General features: G+C 43.0%; 1 protein-coding gene across 17 annotated transcripts in view; it reads right to left on the bottom strand.

Moving 5' to 3' along the window:
* Window positions 1–16,008, bottom strand: part of LOC147024646 (leptin receptor-like) — a 76,382-nt gene that overhangs the window by 55,380 nt on the left and 4,994 nt on the right. For 4 of the 17 annotated variants that reach the window (XM_085884737.1, XM_085884752.1, XM_085884753.1 and 1 more), the window contains exons 2-5: window positions 12,869–12,927; window positions 5,816–5,948; window positions 5,590–5,703; window positions 4,363–4,728 (exon numbers count right to left, since the gene is read on the bottom strand). The exons of 1 other annotated variant lie outside the window; for it this stretch is intronic. In XM_085884737.1, coding sequence (XP_085740863.1) covers window positions 4,363–4,728; window positions 5,590–5,632 — 409 coding nt within the window. In that variant the 5' untranslated portion in view covers window positions 5,633–5,703; window positions 5,816–5,948; window positions 12,869–12,927. Of the gene's footprint in view, window positions 1–4,362; window positions 4,729–5,589; window positions 5,704–5,815; window positions 5,949–12,868; window positions 12,928–15,849; window positions 15,966–16,008 lie in introns of all 17 variants that reach the window. 12 more of the 17 variants (XM_085884740.1, XM_085884738.1, XM_085884744.1 and 9 more) reach the window with 7 other exon arrangements.

Below are 16,008 nucleotides of genomic sequence, written 5' to 3'. Positions count from 1 at the left end.
GATGAGTGCGTTAATGGTTTCCAGATTCGCAACAATATATATATATATATATATATATATATATATATATATATATATATATATATATATATATATATATATATATATATATATATATATATACACATGTATATATTTATTCCTTCCATGCTCTTCTCACTGAAGAAGTTGCATAAAGCAACCATGAAAGTCTCCCCAAGGTAAGCCCTTTGCTGTTTCAAACCCTTCCCAGAGTTCCTCCACAGCTGTAACGATGTTCACAAATGGTACACACATGAGAATCCCAACTCTGCACACCCACTCAACTGCCGGTCTGGTTTCCTCGCCTTACTGGTGAATCATCAGTGACAGCATAGATAGAAATGCATACCAACAAGGCTCCCAAACATGAACCACGTGTAAATATCAGAGTCAACATATATATGAAAAATGCAGACCCACCCACATCATATATTCAGGGTGTTTCAAAACGATTGATACAACTTTGACTTCGTGTCATTTCTTGTATTTTTTGACCTATACCGTTTTCCTCTACAGGGTTTGGTGGTGTTATTGTGGTGTTTATTCATTGGGATTTCTAGCTCCGTAGCTCAAGTATGCCATTAACAGTGGAATAGAAGACAAAAGTGGTGGCTCTGTGGTATGAGACTAAATCATATGTGGACACCCGCTAGAAGTTCTGCTGGGAATACAACCTCAGAACACTTGATGGACCCACAAATTGTGCCATTCAAGGTACTGTGCAACATTTTGAGCACAAGGGTACAATGCACAACCAGAGCAATGGCAACAGTGGCAGGCCAGCATCAGTAACCATGAGCCAAGCCAACATCGACACCGTGTGGGATTCTGCAGTGGACAGTCCCAAGAAGTCCCACTGCCCGCACTCCCGGGAGCGAGGCATCAAACTAACATCAGTCTGGCATGTCCTCACTCAGGAACTAAAGCTTTTCCCACGCATCATCTCTATTAGGCATAAACTGAGTCAAGATGACATGAGAAGGAGACTTGATATGTGCAATTGGCTCAGTGACAGGATGGAGCGATACCCAAACTGAATCAACCTGATCTGGTTCAGTGATGAAGCCAATTTCCACTTGAACGGTGCCATCAACAATCACAACAACATTTTCTGGGAGGCCTAACCACATGAGGAGATCACTGAGAGGGACTTGAAAGGGCCTAATGTCACATGCTTCTGCACCTTCAGTGTCAGATGGGGAACGCTAGATGGTGACAATCAATGGTGAGCACTACCGGGCCGTGCTGCAGAAGTTTCATAATTGTCGAGCCCAAAACGTCACCCCAAACCAGCTCAGCATGACCTGGTTTATGCAGATTGGTGCACCCCAACATAGAGCTGGTGATAACATCACTTTCCTGTGGAAGCTCTTCAGAAACCGCCTCGTTGCCCTGGGTACCGCTCATGACCTGGCACCCCATAGCCCAGACTTGAACCCTCTGGACTACTGGTTCTGGGGAGGGGGGGTGGGGGGAGGCTGCCAAGGGCTCTGTCTCCACCAACCACCCTGCCACACTGGATGGTCTGAAGCAGGAGGTGTCAGACAACCTCTTGACAGTATCCCTTGAAACCAACCCAAAGGTTTGACAGAACTTTGGAGTCAGGATCAATGCCTGTCTGAACCGTGGAGGGGCACACATCGGGAACATTAATTACAAGGATTTTGTGTAAATGCCAATTTCAGACCTTGGGCTCTCACTAACTCTCGCAGTAGCAATCAGTGATCGAAAATACCATGTCATAAGCTTTCAAGAAATGTTTGGTTCACATTCCTGAGGTTTCTGTTTCTTTGTAAATAAACATTTAAAGTCGCATCACACTTTTTGAAATGAAACACTGGAAATGGGTGTACGTGTGTGTGTGTACGTGTGTGTGTGTGTGTGTGTGTGTGTGTGTGTGTGTGTGTGTGTGTGTGTGTGTGTGTGTGTGTGTGTGTGTGTGTGTGTGTGTGTGTGTGTGTGTGTGTGTGTGTGTGTGTGTGTGTGTGTGTGTGTATATATATATATATATATATATATATATATATATATATATATATATATATATACAAATGGACAAACCCTACTATTCACGGGGGATACGTTCCTGGAAAATGCCGTGAATGTCGAATCTGCCAATGTCAGGGCTTTGTTTCAATGGAAAAAAGGAGGATACGTTCCCAGAGGTTTGCGATTCATGAGGGAAAATGAAAAATACCATAAAAAAACGTGAATACCCCGAGAAAAACCGCAAATAACCTCGAATACCCCCATGAAAGAACCACGAATATGCCCTGAAAAAAAATACGAAAACATGAAACAACCGCAAAACGGTAAAAAAAAAAAAAAAACAACTGTGAATACACCCAGAAAAATTAACACAAAAAGGCAAAAAACAAACAAACGTGAATACACCTGCAAAAAAATGCAAAAATGTAAACCCACTAATATGCGAAGCACCTGGCCATGAATGTAGAAGCAGGTCACGTTCTATCAACTGTGAATACACGGGGCCCATGAATAGTGAATCTGCGAATTGAGGGGTCACACAGAATATATACGAGGGGCAATCAATAAGTAACCTTAAAATGGTGATATAAATTTGAGAATGTAGTGCGTGTAGTTGTAGACGACATATGTTATGTCCATGGGTTAGAGTCATATTTTTCCTGTTTTAGATCTCACAACATTGAGCATCTGACCTGTCAGTATCTGACCTCACATTGAGCATGTCAGTAGAGCAGTTCCAAAATGGTGGCTCCCTGAGAAGCATGCACCAGGGAGATGCAAAGTCCTGTCATCCATTTCTTTGGAAGTGAGGGTGTGAATCCCAGTGAAATCCATGGCAGAATTAAAATGCAATGTGGTGACACATGTTTAACGCTGCAGCAGGTGTACAACTGGAACAAGAACTTTAAAAGTGGTGCGTCCAGTGTGGCAGACACTGCTCGCTCAGGCCGGCCTCACACAGCCGACACACCAGAAATGGTTCCGGATGTTGAGCGTGTGCAAAGGGAAAACCGTCGCATGACGCTGGACGAAGTGGTCTCAAAATTGAACATTAGCCATGGTTCAGCACATATAATTTACAAGATGCTGGGGTTCTGCAAAGTGTCTGCAATGTGGGGCCCTATACAAGTCACACCCAAACTGAAAGAACTCCACTTTTAAACTTCCTGCCCCAGTTGTACACCTGCTGCAGCAATAACATGCGTCGTCATATTGCATTTACATTCCGCGATGGATTTTCACTGGGATTCATAACCTCACTTCCCATGAAATGGATGACAGAACGTTGCTCTCTCTGGTGCATGCTTCTAAGGGAGCTGCCATCTTCGAACTGCTCCACTGACGTCATACGCTCAATGTTGCTTGATCTGAAACAGGCAAAACATGACTCTTACCCATGGATATAACATATGTCGTCTACATCGACACACATTGCATTTGAGAATTTATATCACCATTTTAAGGTGACTTGTTGACATATATATATATATATACATATACATATATATATATATATATACATATATATATATATATATATATATATACATATATATATATATATATATATATATATATATATATATATATATATATATATATATATATACAGATATACACACACAGTCATTTATATACACACACACACACACACACACACACACACATATATATATATATATATATATATATATATATATATATATATATATATATATATATATATATATACACACACACACACACACACACTCATTTATATATGCACAAACACACACACATATATATATATATATATATATATATATATATATATATATATATGTATATATGTATATATATATATATATATATATATATATATATATATATATATATATATATATATATATATATATATATATATATCCTCTTCTTTTGCTGTCATAGCCACAATTATTCCCACGTTATTGTGGGGTTAGCCAGGGGAAGCTTGGCCAAAGTCTTTCATGATCCGCCTAGCCATTCCTGATGTTCAACTAAGTTTAGGGCAGGAATTTGGAATTTGGCCAGTGTACTGGCAATAGCTCGCCTACTCTTCCTGAAGGGCACCATGGGATCTTTAACATCCACCAATTAATGCCAGCAGACAGGACGCCCAGTTTAACATCCATGGATGGCACAGACATTGATGAAGCACCCTGCCTGTGAAACAGTAGGATGACAATTTATAACTACATGTGTGTCAAAATAACTCAACTCAATTATAGCAACTATGGAAGCTTTAATTGAGGAACAACTTCACCCAAGGTTTAGGATATTCAATAACTGATCAACAACACTGCCCTGAATCCCATCCCATCATCATCTTACAAGAAACAATGACATTTGTGACTGCAAGGAGTTGATAGGGACTGCCGTTGATGCCAGGAAGGCAGCAGCTGAGCAAATGACTCCCCAGCATGGACGTTTCAGTAGGTTGCAAGTTGATGAGATGTACTTCAGCAACACTGCTGTTTGTCACATTGTATTGGTTCTCTGGGACCTTCTCTTTGCCCAAGAACCAGATTACATCCTTTGCTTTGTTGTGTAATTCGGTTGACAAGATGCATCGTACAGTGACCGATGAGTCGGGTACAGCCTGCACCTCCAGTGGATCATTGATGGCTGACATCCCGGGTACAATCTGTATCTCTGGTGGTTCCACGATGGCTGGCCACTTATTATCACTGACAACACCTGACGAGAGAAATGCAGTAACACCGCTTGTGAGGGTTTAACACATCAAATTTCAGAGACAACACAGTAATATGGATCCCCATATAAGAATCTTCCTAAAACTCCAACCTGAACTGGGCTAGAAAGGTTATTCTACCCTATATTCTTGCAAATATATATCAGTTGATCTCTCATGTGATCTTAAATGCAAGTTTAATATATGTTTAACGGCCCCTATTATTCCTTTCTGGTTGTGTCAACGATGTAAGTTCTTTGGCCCAAGTCATTCACAAACCAGCTGGCCAGAGTAAGTTTGACTGAACGTGGCAAGAATTTGGACTTCAGGGTGCTGGTGATAACTCAACTTCACTCCGTTCAAGACAACATGGGATCTTTAATGTCCTCTCAAATTATGTTAGCAGATAGGGACAGAGGTTAATGGCCATATGGGGGTATCAGGGGTGCAGAATACATTGTGATGTCTGTGAAACGCCCTGCTTGAGAAACACCAATGTGAGAGCTGAAATTTGAGTCTGTAATTGAACCCAGATTAGACAGCTAAAATAAGTGCCCCACATCTGCACCACCCTGTGGTATCAGATCTGAAAAGCTAGTATTTATTATTATATCGACAACACCAAAAATGAAGACGACACATTTTTTGCACTGCAGCACCATAATACAACAATATTCCGATTGAAGTGTAAAACCTATAAGGATCCCAATGAACATATTTGGATTTTTTTGGGTGCAAGGATAGAAACATCACAACTTGAAGCTTTCATATATATATTATACTTTTCAATAAGCAGGTAATGCATGGAAACATTTTCACTCATACTTGTGCAAAATGTTCCAGTGTCAGCGCATCAGGAAACTCACCAATAGCACAACACATAAGAAGCTTGACAATTATTCGGGACATCTTTGAATGTCTGTAATTCAGTTAAGCTTCCAGTGCAGCCTCCATCCATGCACCTCTGGACTGTGGAGTTCCTTTGTAAAAAGAGAAAATAACACTATATTTACACTTGTTTGTATTATAGACCTTTTATCGAAGCAGGGATGAAGATAAGTGTGAAATTCTGATAAGGTTCTTATCTCGTACCCCTTAACGGGTTGTTTATGAAAGCCAAAGCATATTGTGAAACGTATTTGCTGAGATTGTGAAACACTCCTTGGATCCCAGCGATTCATTTGCCAAAATGGCTTCGTTTTTCACGAATAGCTTTCGAACTACACTGAGAAAGCAAGACAGAAAAAAAATAGGTCAAAAAAACAGACTTGCACATCACAATAAAACTGCAGTTTTATCGTTAGAATTTATTTTGGCATTTATCCATCATGATGCAATTCCAAGAAGAATACTCACGGGAAGTGGCATTTTGTTGATCTTTCTTTGAGTTAGTTGCATTTTTTAAACCCCAAATTACGACCTCACAATCTTTTTCTAGACTCAGCACATTTACATGACACACAAATTAAAATCCATTCAATCATCTAGATTATACATAGCTAAGAAGCTACATTAATTGTCCCTGTCCTGTGACCGGTAAATTTCAAATCTCCCCAAAGTCTGATGCCTCATCCTGATCGTGGGAGATGGAAACATGCGAAGTAGTGGATTGCCTTGTAGGGCAAAGTATGATGGAAGGCTCACTGTCATCTTTTCACACCGTCAACACAAGCAAGCTTAGGTCAAACGACCTTTTACTGTGCTCCAAATGACTTTCATCCCTATGAAATATGACTTCATCTCTTGCATGACATAAATAAAGATTAATCCAAAATAGCTTAACAGAATCGTACAGCTATGCAAGTTTTAGAGCTATAACATCTCTCGGGGCCTCTGATAATCATGGAAGGCCAACTTGGATCCACCCTCAAATGTGCTGGCGAATGCAGCTATCCTGAAACTCCCAATAGCGAGAGAGTGAACAATATAAAATTTTCATTCCAGTTCCTTATGGTTGGAACAGAATGGGAAAGATGAGTTTTTTTAGTTCCTCATATTGATGCAACTGACCTCTGTTGCGGACTCTTTTCTGGAGTTTTGTAGATGAGCAAGATGGGGCAGGCCCCGTCAGAGTGGATAAGGACTTAATATTCCAATAGCCAACCTTCCTGGGTCACTCTTTCTTAGGGCAACCCAGTGGCTCTGAAACTGACTGCTTAATCTGGTGTTGTCATCATGATGCATCTTCATGTGTGTTCACTATATGACCCCTACATGTGAAGGATATAAGCACGAGATTGTGCGGCCTGCTTGCCAACATATCAAGGCTGGCAACCTTGAATATGTGGAACTATATATCTGCTCTATAATCAAATAGAAATACAGCAAGAAAATGTCAGTGCAACATGGTTGGAAAATGACACCATGATCAGGACAAGTCACATGAAAAACTGATAAGATTCTTTTCACTCTGGTAAGCCCTCATGTGCCGGCAGATTTCTACTGCAGGTCAAACGATCATCCTGGAATTTAAGAACTCCATCATCGCTTAATCCATCATCCCTTCAGACATTAAATCCTTCCTCTTCTCCAATGTCTTGATTTCCAATCATCAATTTGGTTTCAGACCAGGTCACTCTCCCCTGGATACTCTGCTTCTGCTCTCCCAAAAATGGATGGAGGTCCTCAATGCCAGACATGAAATCAAAACCATATCACGAGACATATTGCGTGCTTTCGACATGGTCTGGCACCCTGCCCTGCTCACAAAACTCTTCCTATGGTATCCAAGGCCATCTCCACTCATGGCTAGCAGACTTCCTCTCCTGTCGCAGCCAACGTGTGGCCTTATATGGAGTTTTCTCCTCCCCTCTTCCTGTCCAGGCTGGAGTTCCTCAAGGTAGCGTTCTGGGCCCTGTTCTTTTTCTGGTTTTCATCAATGATCTCTCTTTCTTACTCTAGAAAATCCTCATCTCTTTGCTGATGACTCCACCCTCTGCCATTCCATCTGCCATCCCTCAGACCAGCAAGCAGCAGCATATTCCCTCTCTGCAGATCTAGATAAAATCACAAACTGGTCCAACTTTCAATCCTGACAAATCTCACACTCTCTCTCTCTCTCACTCCGAAAGGACCATTTGGAACCCCCCCCTCCACCCTGACCCCCACCCCATCTACTTTCTCAACAATCCTCTTGAAGAAGTCATTTCATTCAAGCTTCTGGGTCTCACTATCTGCCATGATCTTTCCTGGGAAAGCCACATTTCTAACCTGGCCTCCAGAGCCAGTTGCCAACCTGCTTCCGGTGAGAGTGAGAGACCCAAAGACTCAGATTCATCGCGGGAGATACCAATGATCCGAAAAGCCTTTGTTTCCACAGCGTGAAGTTGAGCTCGATGTGAGACAGAGGCACCACCCCATAGGGGAGAGCAGTACTCCATCAGACTGTGTATGAAGGCTTTGTTAGTGGTTAGAAGCTCAGGTGTGCCAAGGAAGGAGTTTGCATGATGGAGGATGCTGAGTCAGTGATTGGCTTTGGAGGCCAGCTTGGAGATTTGGCTTTCCCAGGAACGATCATGGATGGAGGTCCTCCATCCATGATCCCAGATAGTGAGACCCAGAAGCTTGAATGAAAATTTGGGGGTTGGGGGTGGCGTTAAGCTGGTCCTTTTGGAGAGACATGGTGAGGGTGTGGGATTTGTTAGGATTGAAAGACATATTCCAAGTGTTGACCAGCTTGTGGTTTTATCCAGGTCTGCCGAGAGTGAAGAGGCTGCTGCCTGCCGATCAGAGGGATGAGAGATGGTTCAGCAGAGGATGGCGTCATCAGCAAAGAGATAAAGAGGATTTTCCAGAGAGTCTGAAAGATCATTGATGAAAACCAGACAAAGCACAGGGCCAAGAACACGGCTTTGAGGAACTCCAGCCTGGAGGGGAAGATGAGATGAGAGAATTCCATAAAGAGCCACACTTTGGCTCTGACAAGAGAGCCCTGAGTGGAGATTGCATTGGATACCATAAGAAGAGAGCTTGGTGAGCAGGGCAGGGAGCCAGACCATCTCAAAAGTATATTTGGCATTTAGGACCTCCATCCATTGTTGGGAAAGCAGAAGCAGCATGTCCAGGGTTAAGTGACCTGGTCAAAATCCAAATCGATGGTTGGAAATCAACCCAATGGAGAAGAGGAAGGATTTGATGTTAGAAGTGATGATGTTTCCCAAGACGTTGCTGATGATTGGTAGCAGGCTGATTGGTCTGTAGTTGCAGGGATCAGTTTTTGCACCTCGTTTATGTAGAGCGGTAATGTTCTCTGATTTACAAGCAGATGACCTTAAGCAAATGAGAGGATGAATAGAACAGAGAGATGGTGAACAAGAACACGAGGGCTGAGGCCATCTGGACCGGTTGCAGAATCTGAGTCGAGGTTTGACAGCAAACTCTCCACCTTGTCAGGAAAAAATGATACAGAGTCCAGGAACAGCTGTGTGCGACTGGGTAAGGTGGGTAAAGAAAGCGATGGGTTTGGGACACAATATTTAGATGCAAACACAGATTTCAGGCATTTAGCCTCTTTGCCTGCAGTGTCAGCTGTGCAGCCATTTGAGTTAAGGGATGGGATGGAGGGGGAGCATACACCAGGAACGGACTGAAATAGATGCCACCAAGATTTGGAGGAGGGAGACAGGTATGACAGTTCAGACTTGAGATTAGAAAGATGTTGTTTCCTGGCTCTCCTGAGGGTAGACACACACTTGTTCTGAGCTTTGTGGAAGGAACTGAGATTGCCTTCAGTAGGATTTGCGTTCCATGAGGTGAAGGTAAGTTGTTTCATGACAATAGCTTCACCACAAGTTTCAGTGTACCATGGGTGGGCGGAAGGGTAGGATAACTGAAGATGAGTTGGGATAAATCTGTGCATAAAAGAGAGCAGATTTGTATGAAAAAATTCTCAGGATGAGTAGATATCAGTGGGAGTAGAAATAGGAGACCAGTCTAGAAGTTTGATGGCTGCTTGAAGACCCTGCCAGCCATGCTGAGTGAAATGCCAGACTCGTTGGCACTGAGCTTGTTCTCTAATAACAACCAGAGAGATGACCGCTTTAACAAGCACATGGTCAAATTATCCGATTGCAGCAGAAGAAGAACAGCAGATATTTTCTGGGAAATTGGTTAAAATCAAACCCCGAAGAGATGGAGTACCATTGGTTGAGATCTGCGTCAGTAAGTTGACAGACTTTGTCAGTCCAAATGAGTCCCACAAGTCCTTTGCTGAAGTTCCAGGACAGGTGAGGGAGGTACCCACATCCAGCCAACTGACATGGTGGCAATTTAAGTTCCCACATTTGAGGAAGAGAGAGTTTGGATGATTGGATATATGTTAGTCTTTGTTTTTTGTGAGTGAGATGTAAATGGAGTAGTCACTGTTTGGTGGACGGCACAACACACGCACACACATAAACGAGGCGTGGGTGCAGAGGGGAAGCTGTAGCCAGAGGTATTCCTGATGGTGTGGACGAGTGAGGGCAGTGCATGGAGCGAGAGGAATAGAGTCTTTTATGAAGAGAGCAACTCCTCCACCAGGACGAGGCTCAGGTCTGTCATACCGGAGGAGGGAGGAAGTGGGAGATTGGAGGAGGTGGGGGAATGAGCTGGAAGAGAGAGGGTGGGGGAAGGAGGAAGCTTTGTGGATGTGAAGGGGGGAAGCTTTGAGAAGTAGTGAGGGGGGAGATTTTAAATGGAGGGGTGAGGGGGAAGAATTGAGGGAGAAATTTGTGGGGGGGGGGAGCTTTTGAAAAAGGTGAGGGGGGAAGAGAGATAAGTTTACTTTGAAGTGGGAGGAGGTGGTTGATTTGCGAGGGAGGGTGAGAGGGAAGCTTTGAGGGAGAGGGGAGACAATGAGAGCAGGCACAGCCGCAGGGGAGGAGGGAGAAGGGAGGGATGGGGAGAGGGGAAGGATGAGACTGGGTAGAGGTATTGTGGTGATGGGAGCCGGTGCGGGAGGTACAAAAACTGAGGGGGAGGTGTGATGAGATTTTAGGGGGAGGCACCTTTGAGAACGGGGAGTAGGGGTAGAGATTTGAAGGGGAGGGTCAAGCAGGAATATTTGAATGGGAGGGTTGAGGAAAGAGATTTGAAGGGGTGGGGCAAGGTGGGAGATTTGGAAGAGAAGGGTGAGAGGGGAGATTTGAGGGAAAAAGGTGTGGTAGGAGCTTTTCAGAAGGATGAGGGGAAGCTTTGGGGGGGGGAGGAGTGAAGTTTAGTTTGAAGAGGAAGTAGGTGGCTGAATTGAGAGAGAGGGGTGAGAGGGGAGCTTTGAGAGGGAGGGGGGATGATGAGAGCAGGCACAGCCATGTGGGAGGAGGGAGAAGGGAGAAGGGAGGAGTGGGGAGAGTGGGAGGATGAGACTGGGTTGTGGTATCGTAGAGGTGGGAGCAAGTGGTGGAGGGGGGGTGACAAGATTTGAGGGGGTGGGAAGAGGGGGCGATGTGATGAGAGGAAAGAGAGAGAATGTTAGAGATATGAAGGAGTGTGCTGAATGACAGTGTGAGCCATTTGTTAGGTTGGAACGGAGCCCACAGATGTTTGAAAAGCATACAGTTTGGGATCCCAGAGGGGAAACTGTAAGTAAGGCAGAGGACAGTGGAGAGATGCTAGGATGGGGGGGGGGGCAAGATGGGAGGAGTAAGGAGGCAGTATAACATGGAAGGAGTTTGGAGAAGGTGGACTTCAGGAGGTGGGATGAATTTGCACTGAAGTTGGAAAAAAAATAACGATTAATAATGGAAGACGAACAAGCATTGCAAAATGGTATTTTTTTTAAATTTGCAGGTCAGAGATTCATTCAAATACATTTGAAGATGGTTGGAGTGCAGAAAGGAGGTGCTGTAAGAGGTGGAATCTGAAATGACGTTTTCACATCTCATCTTATCAAAAGCACCAAGCCATTCTGAAGCATCTGTATGTTTCTCTGCATAGCCAACAATATGTGATGCACTCCACCATCCCAGAGCAGATGGTAACATCTGATGAGGATGATCTCGATGAGCACCGGAACTCTGGAAGTCCTTCAAAATTTTCCCAGCTGCTATTAAGCAACAATACTTGGAGCCCAGAAAAAGGGTCCATACTGATTGTTTTGCTGAGAACAATGCAGCCATTGAGGAACTCATAAACTGAAAGCACACTTCCCTCAAGGCAACAGATGCAATAAAACCCCTGAGTGCCATTGCGAGCTTTGCTGCGTGCAAAATCAGTGGTTGGCTCAAGTGTGCCAGAGAAATCAAATAATTTCCAGAATACCATGGATGCAAGATTAATTAATCAATTTAATTAATTTATTTCAGGCCATCAAACATGTCTATCAGAGGAAATCATCTGGGGTCAGCTCTATTAACTCTATTAATTATGAGTGCCTCTCACAGAAGACTGACATTCCAGTTAGATCGGAGGAACATTTTAACACCCTTCTTAACCAGACAGGGAAGACAAACCTGTCAGTCCTCAATGAGATATCCCAGACCAAAACTATCCATGCTTTTGAGAAAAATATACAAACAAACCTTTGGTAAGGCTCCTGCCCCCCAATTCTATATCGAGTGGGATAATGAAGTACAAAGCCTGGTGTTGGCTTAATGGTTAAGGTGACTGGCTTAAGATCTCAGGGTCTTGTGCTTGAGCCCCTGTCGACTGTTGAATTAACATCTGGTGGGGGTGACTCTGCCTGTCATCCTTCTGAGGTTGGTAAAAATGAGTACCAGTATACTGGCAACAGGGGCACTGCATCAGCAGCACAGCTGCGCCTCCAGAAAATGATGCAATCAGCAGCCACAGGCTCCACAGGATAGATATGAAGTGCATGGAAAGGGCCTTCAATAATTAGCTTTATTAACTCATTATGACCATCTGGTATATTGAAAGTGTCCCTTGACACTTAAAGAATGGTGTCAAATTTTCTCTTTTTTTGAAAGAACTGCTGCTACAGGTGTGGGCATTTCAGAGAAATTACCTTTTCAAAAAGAACTGCTGCTACAGGTGTGGCAATTTCAGAGAAATTACCTTTTCAAAAAGAACTGCTGCTACAGGTGTGGCAATTTCAGAGAAATTACCTTTTCAAAAAGAACTGCTGCTACAGGTGTGGCAATTTCAGAGAAATTACCTTTTCAAAAAGAACTGCTGCTACAGGTGTGGCAATTTCAGAGAAATTACCTTTTCAAAAAGAACTGCTGATGCAGGTGTGGCCACTTCAGAGGAATCCCGCTGGCAACCTTTGGAAAGGTGTTTGCACAAATCATACTTGACATAAATATGGCATTTTGCTGACAAGTATCTTCCAGAAGTAGCAAAGTGCAGTTTTTGTGGAGTTACATCCAATAATGATATAATGTTTCTTATTCAAAAACTTCAAGAAAGGTGTCATGAACAACACCAACAGTTACACATCATCCATGTTGATCTGTTAAAAGTGTTTCGTAATGTCAACAATGAACCAACATTGAGCCTACTGTATCCCACCCCCTCCGCCCAACTCTAAAGATAGTAAACATCATTCACGACTTCCATGACTGTATAAAAGGACGTGCTTCTACCAGTGGATAACGAACCACTGGTATGTAGCAGGGCTGTGTCCTCACATTGACCTTATTCGTCACTCCCTTCACTTTTGTCCTCTTGCATGCCCACAATAACCTACCAGAAACTGGCATCATCCGATGCTGCAGGCTGAATGGAGAACTTTCTAATCTGAGATGTCTAGGAAATAGGTATGTGCATGAAACCAAGATCAACCGGCTACCTCATACAGATAACGTTGCATTCGTGACATCAAACGAGACATCTGCAAGCCACAGTGAACAGTTTGCACACTGCTTGCAGACAATGGGGTCTTCCCATAAGCATGACCAAAAAAATGTGATGATAGACCTCCAATCACCGTTGAAGACCATCAGCATAAACAAGCAAATACATTAATACATTAGAGGGATGCGTCGGATGAGACATAATTTGCACCAGAAATACAAAGAACAACTGCTTTCCATTCACTAGCCTACAGATTCTGGGAAGGGCATCCATCCATCCATTCATTGGGACCATACTCTGTGCAGAGCGTTGGTGCCGCTTAAGCAGTCTCCTTGGCTATTTGACACAATCCTGGATGAGTCGCCACTCCGACAGAGTGTACCAGCAAGCTGGCACTCATTTTTCCTGACCTCAGAAGGATGACAGGCAGAGTCAACCCCACCTGTTATTAATTCCACATCCAAGTGTGATTTGAACTCAGGATCCAAGGATCCCAAGCCCACCACCGTAACCATTAAGCCAACACCAGGAAAGCCAAGGTCTCTCAATTTCCACTGATCTACCTGTTTATTATGCCACAATGATGCGACCATTTTGGAAAATCTTAGGCCACTCTTGCCCAGTACTTAGAACAACTGGAGCATTTCTACCAGCGTGCTTAGGTATAATCATGAACATTAAATAGCAGCACTGTGTATAAATGTTACAGAACTGGAAAGAGCAAAGTCCCCTGACAATGCAATGAAGTCATGGCTTAGACAAACATGCACAATGCCAGACACGAGGGCTTCCCAAAAAGATTCTGTTCGGTGAACCTTCAAGCGAAAATTGTCGTTGGGAATGTCCCGGAAAACATTGGAAGGTCTCTATAAATCCTGATTTGATCAATGAGATTGAGTTTTATCAATATTGGTAACAACAGCTAGCTGATGGGGGCCTATGGAGTATGAGAATCTGAAAAGGCAAGGTCACCATTGAATACCAGCTGGTGTGGCATGCCAAATGTCGAAGTCAATGCCATCACACAACTGAAGTGAGGCGAGTCTCACAATCAACGAAGTTGTTGGGATTGGTAAATATCATTAAAGTAAATCATTAAAGTAAATAAAAATCTTGTTTTCTCCTTATCTTATATTACTAAAAGGAGAAGCGTCGTTCATGTGTCATACTTCATTCTCAAGGGTCCCTGCTGTCATGGAATAATAAAAAGTAGGACTGAACATCCTGACGCTCACCTGGATCAGGAGCAACAGTTACTCAAACCCCCCACAGACCCCCTCAGACCCTGATTTTTTTTTATGCTATTAACAAACTTTGGTACATCAGGGGTGATGAAGATTGTGGTCAAACTTCATCGAAATTGTGTGTGCAGTTTTGGAGAAGAGAGCAAATACCTATTTTTTTGGGGGGGGGGGGTTAAAAAAAACCCCCTGTGGACCCCCTTAATGAGCGCATATTTTGATGCGGTAATTACACCTTCATTAGGCATCAGATATGAAGCTTGTGGCCAAGATTCATCAAAATTGTGTATTTGGTTAATGTGATCATGACTGAAGTGTTTACGGGCTCACTGACTGACTCGCTCGCTCACCTACGGACACTGCTCGATCACATAAGCTCACCACACTAAAATCTAATTATCGATTTCGATTTCATTACTTGGAACAAAAATTTGTGTCCCTTTCATTGTAATGACACCTGTTTAAATAGCATACAATTTGTAGAACCGAAGAAGAAGAAGAAGAATCGGGAATTAGAGCTAACCGCAACGGTTCCAAAGGTAAAACTTCTTATTCGACGACACCAGGTGCCCTTCAGAAGGATGAGGAAGGTCGAGCACACGAAATTATACACAGGCTGTTCATAAAGTCGTTGTGCAACTTTAAACTTTTATAACTTTTGATGTACACACGATAGAAGGAAATTACATATGGCATATGAAGCCATAATTCATTCTGTTTATGACTGAGGAACAACTTATTTAAATGGAATGTTATATCTTGAACAGAAATCGGAACATGAATCAGAAGGCAAATCTACCGTTGAACGGTACTTTTTCTCTTTTTTTCATCTTGACCGCCCATGCGCAGACAGGAGTAAAAGAATATTTTTACTCTGTTTGCCTACATCGCAGTCAAAGATGACTGAAAATCATCTCCCAACAAGAAACCTACAGTTTTTTTTTAAGGACGTCATAAAGGACACAACAAACAGGCACGACGAACCAATGTAATGAGTTAGAGAGGGGTGATGTGACGTATTACTCGGTAAAACGGCGGTAAACCCCAGAAATAGTTGACTTGTTAACCTCTAAACCTCTTTAAACCTTTAATTAAATTGAATTATATACTTGAACAATGTAGAACACAAATCAGATTCATAATACTTACAGGTACCTCCAGTTTTGCAGAACTTGGAGGTGTTATTTGGGGTGGTGTATGTAATAGGAGCTGTCAAGCACAGCCCCTGGTGGGAAGTGGGCATGGCACGTGAGAAGGTGCAGTATCTGGGTGAAGAAAAGGCCACCAATATGGCTGCATACGATGCCG

The sequence above is a fragment of the Eptatretus burgeri genome, chromosome 6 (assembly GCF_056783735.1).
Source record: "Eptatretus burgeri isolate ZD-2024b chromosome 6, Ebu_testis_v1, whole genome shotgun sequence".
NCBI lineage: Eukaryota > Metazoa > Chordata > Myxini > Myxiniformes > Myxinidae > Eptatretus > Eptatretus burgeri.
The sequence above is the reverse complement of the archived record's forward strand: the minus strand, read 5'-3'. Positions and strand labels throughout refer to the sequence as shown.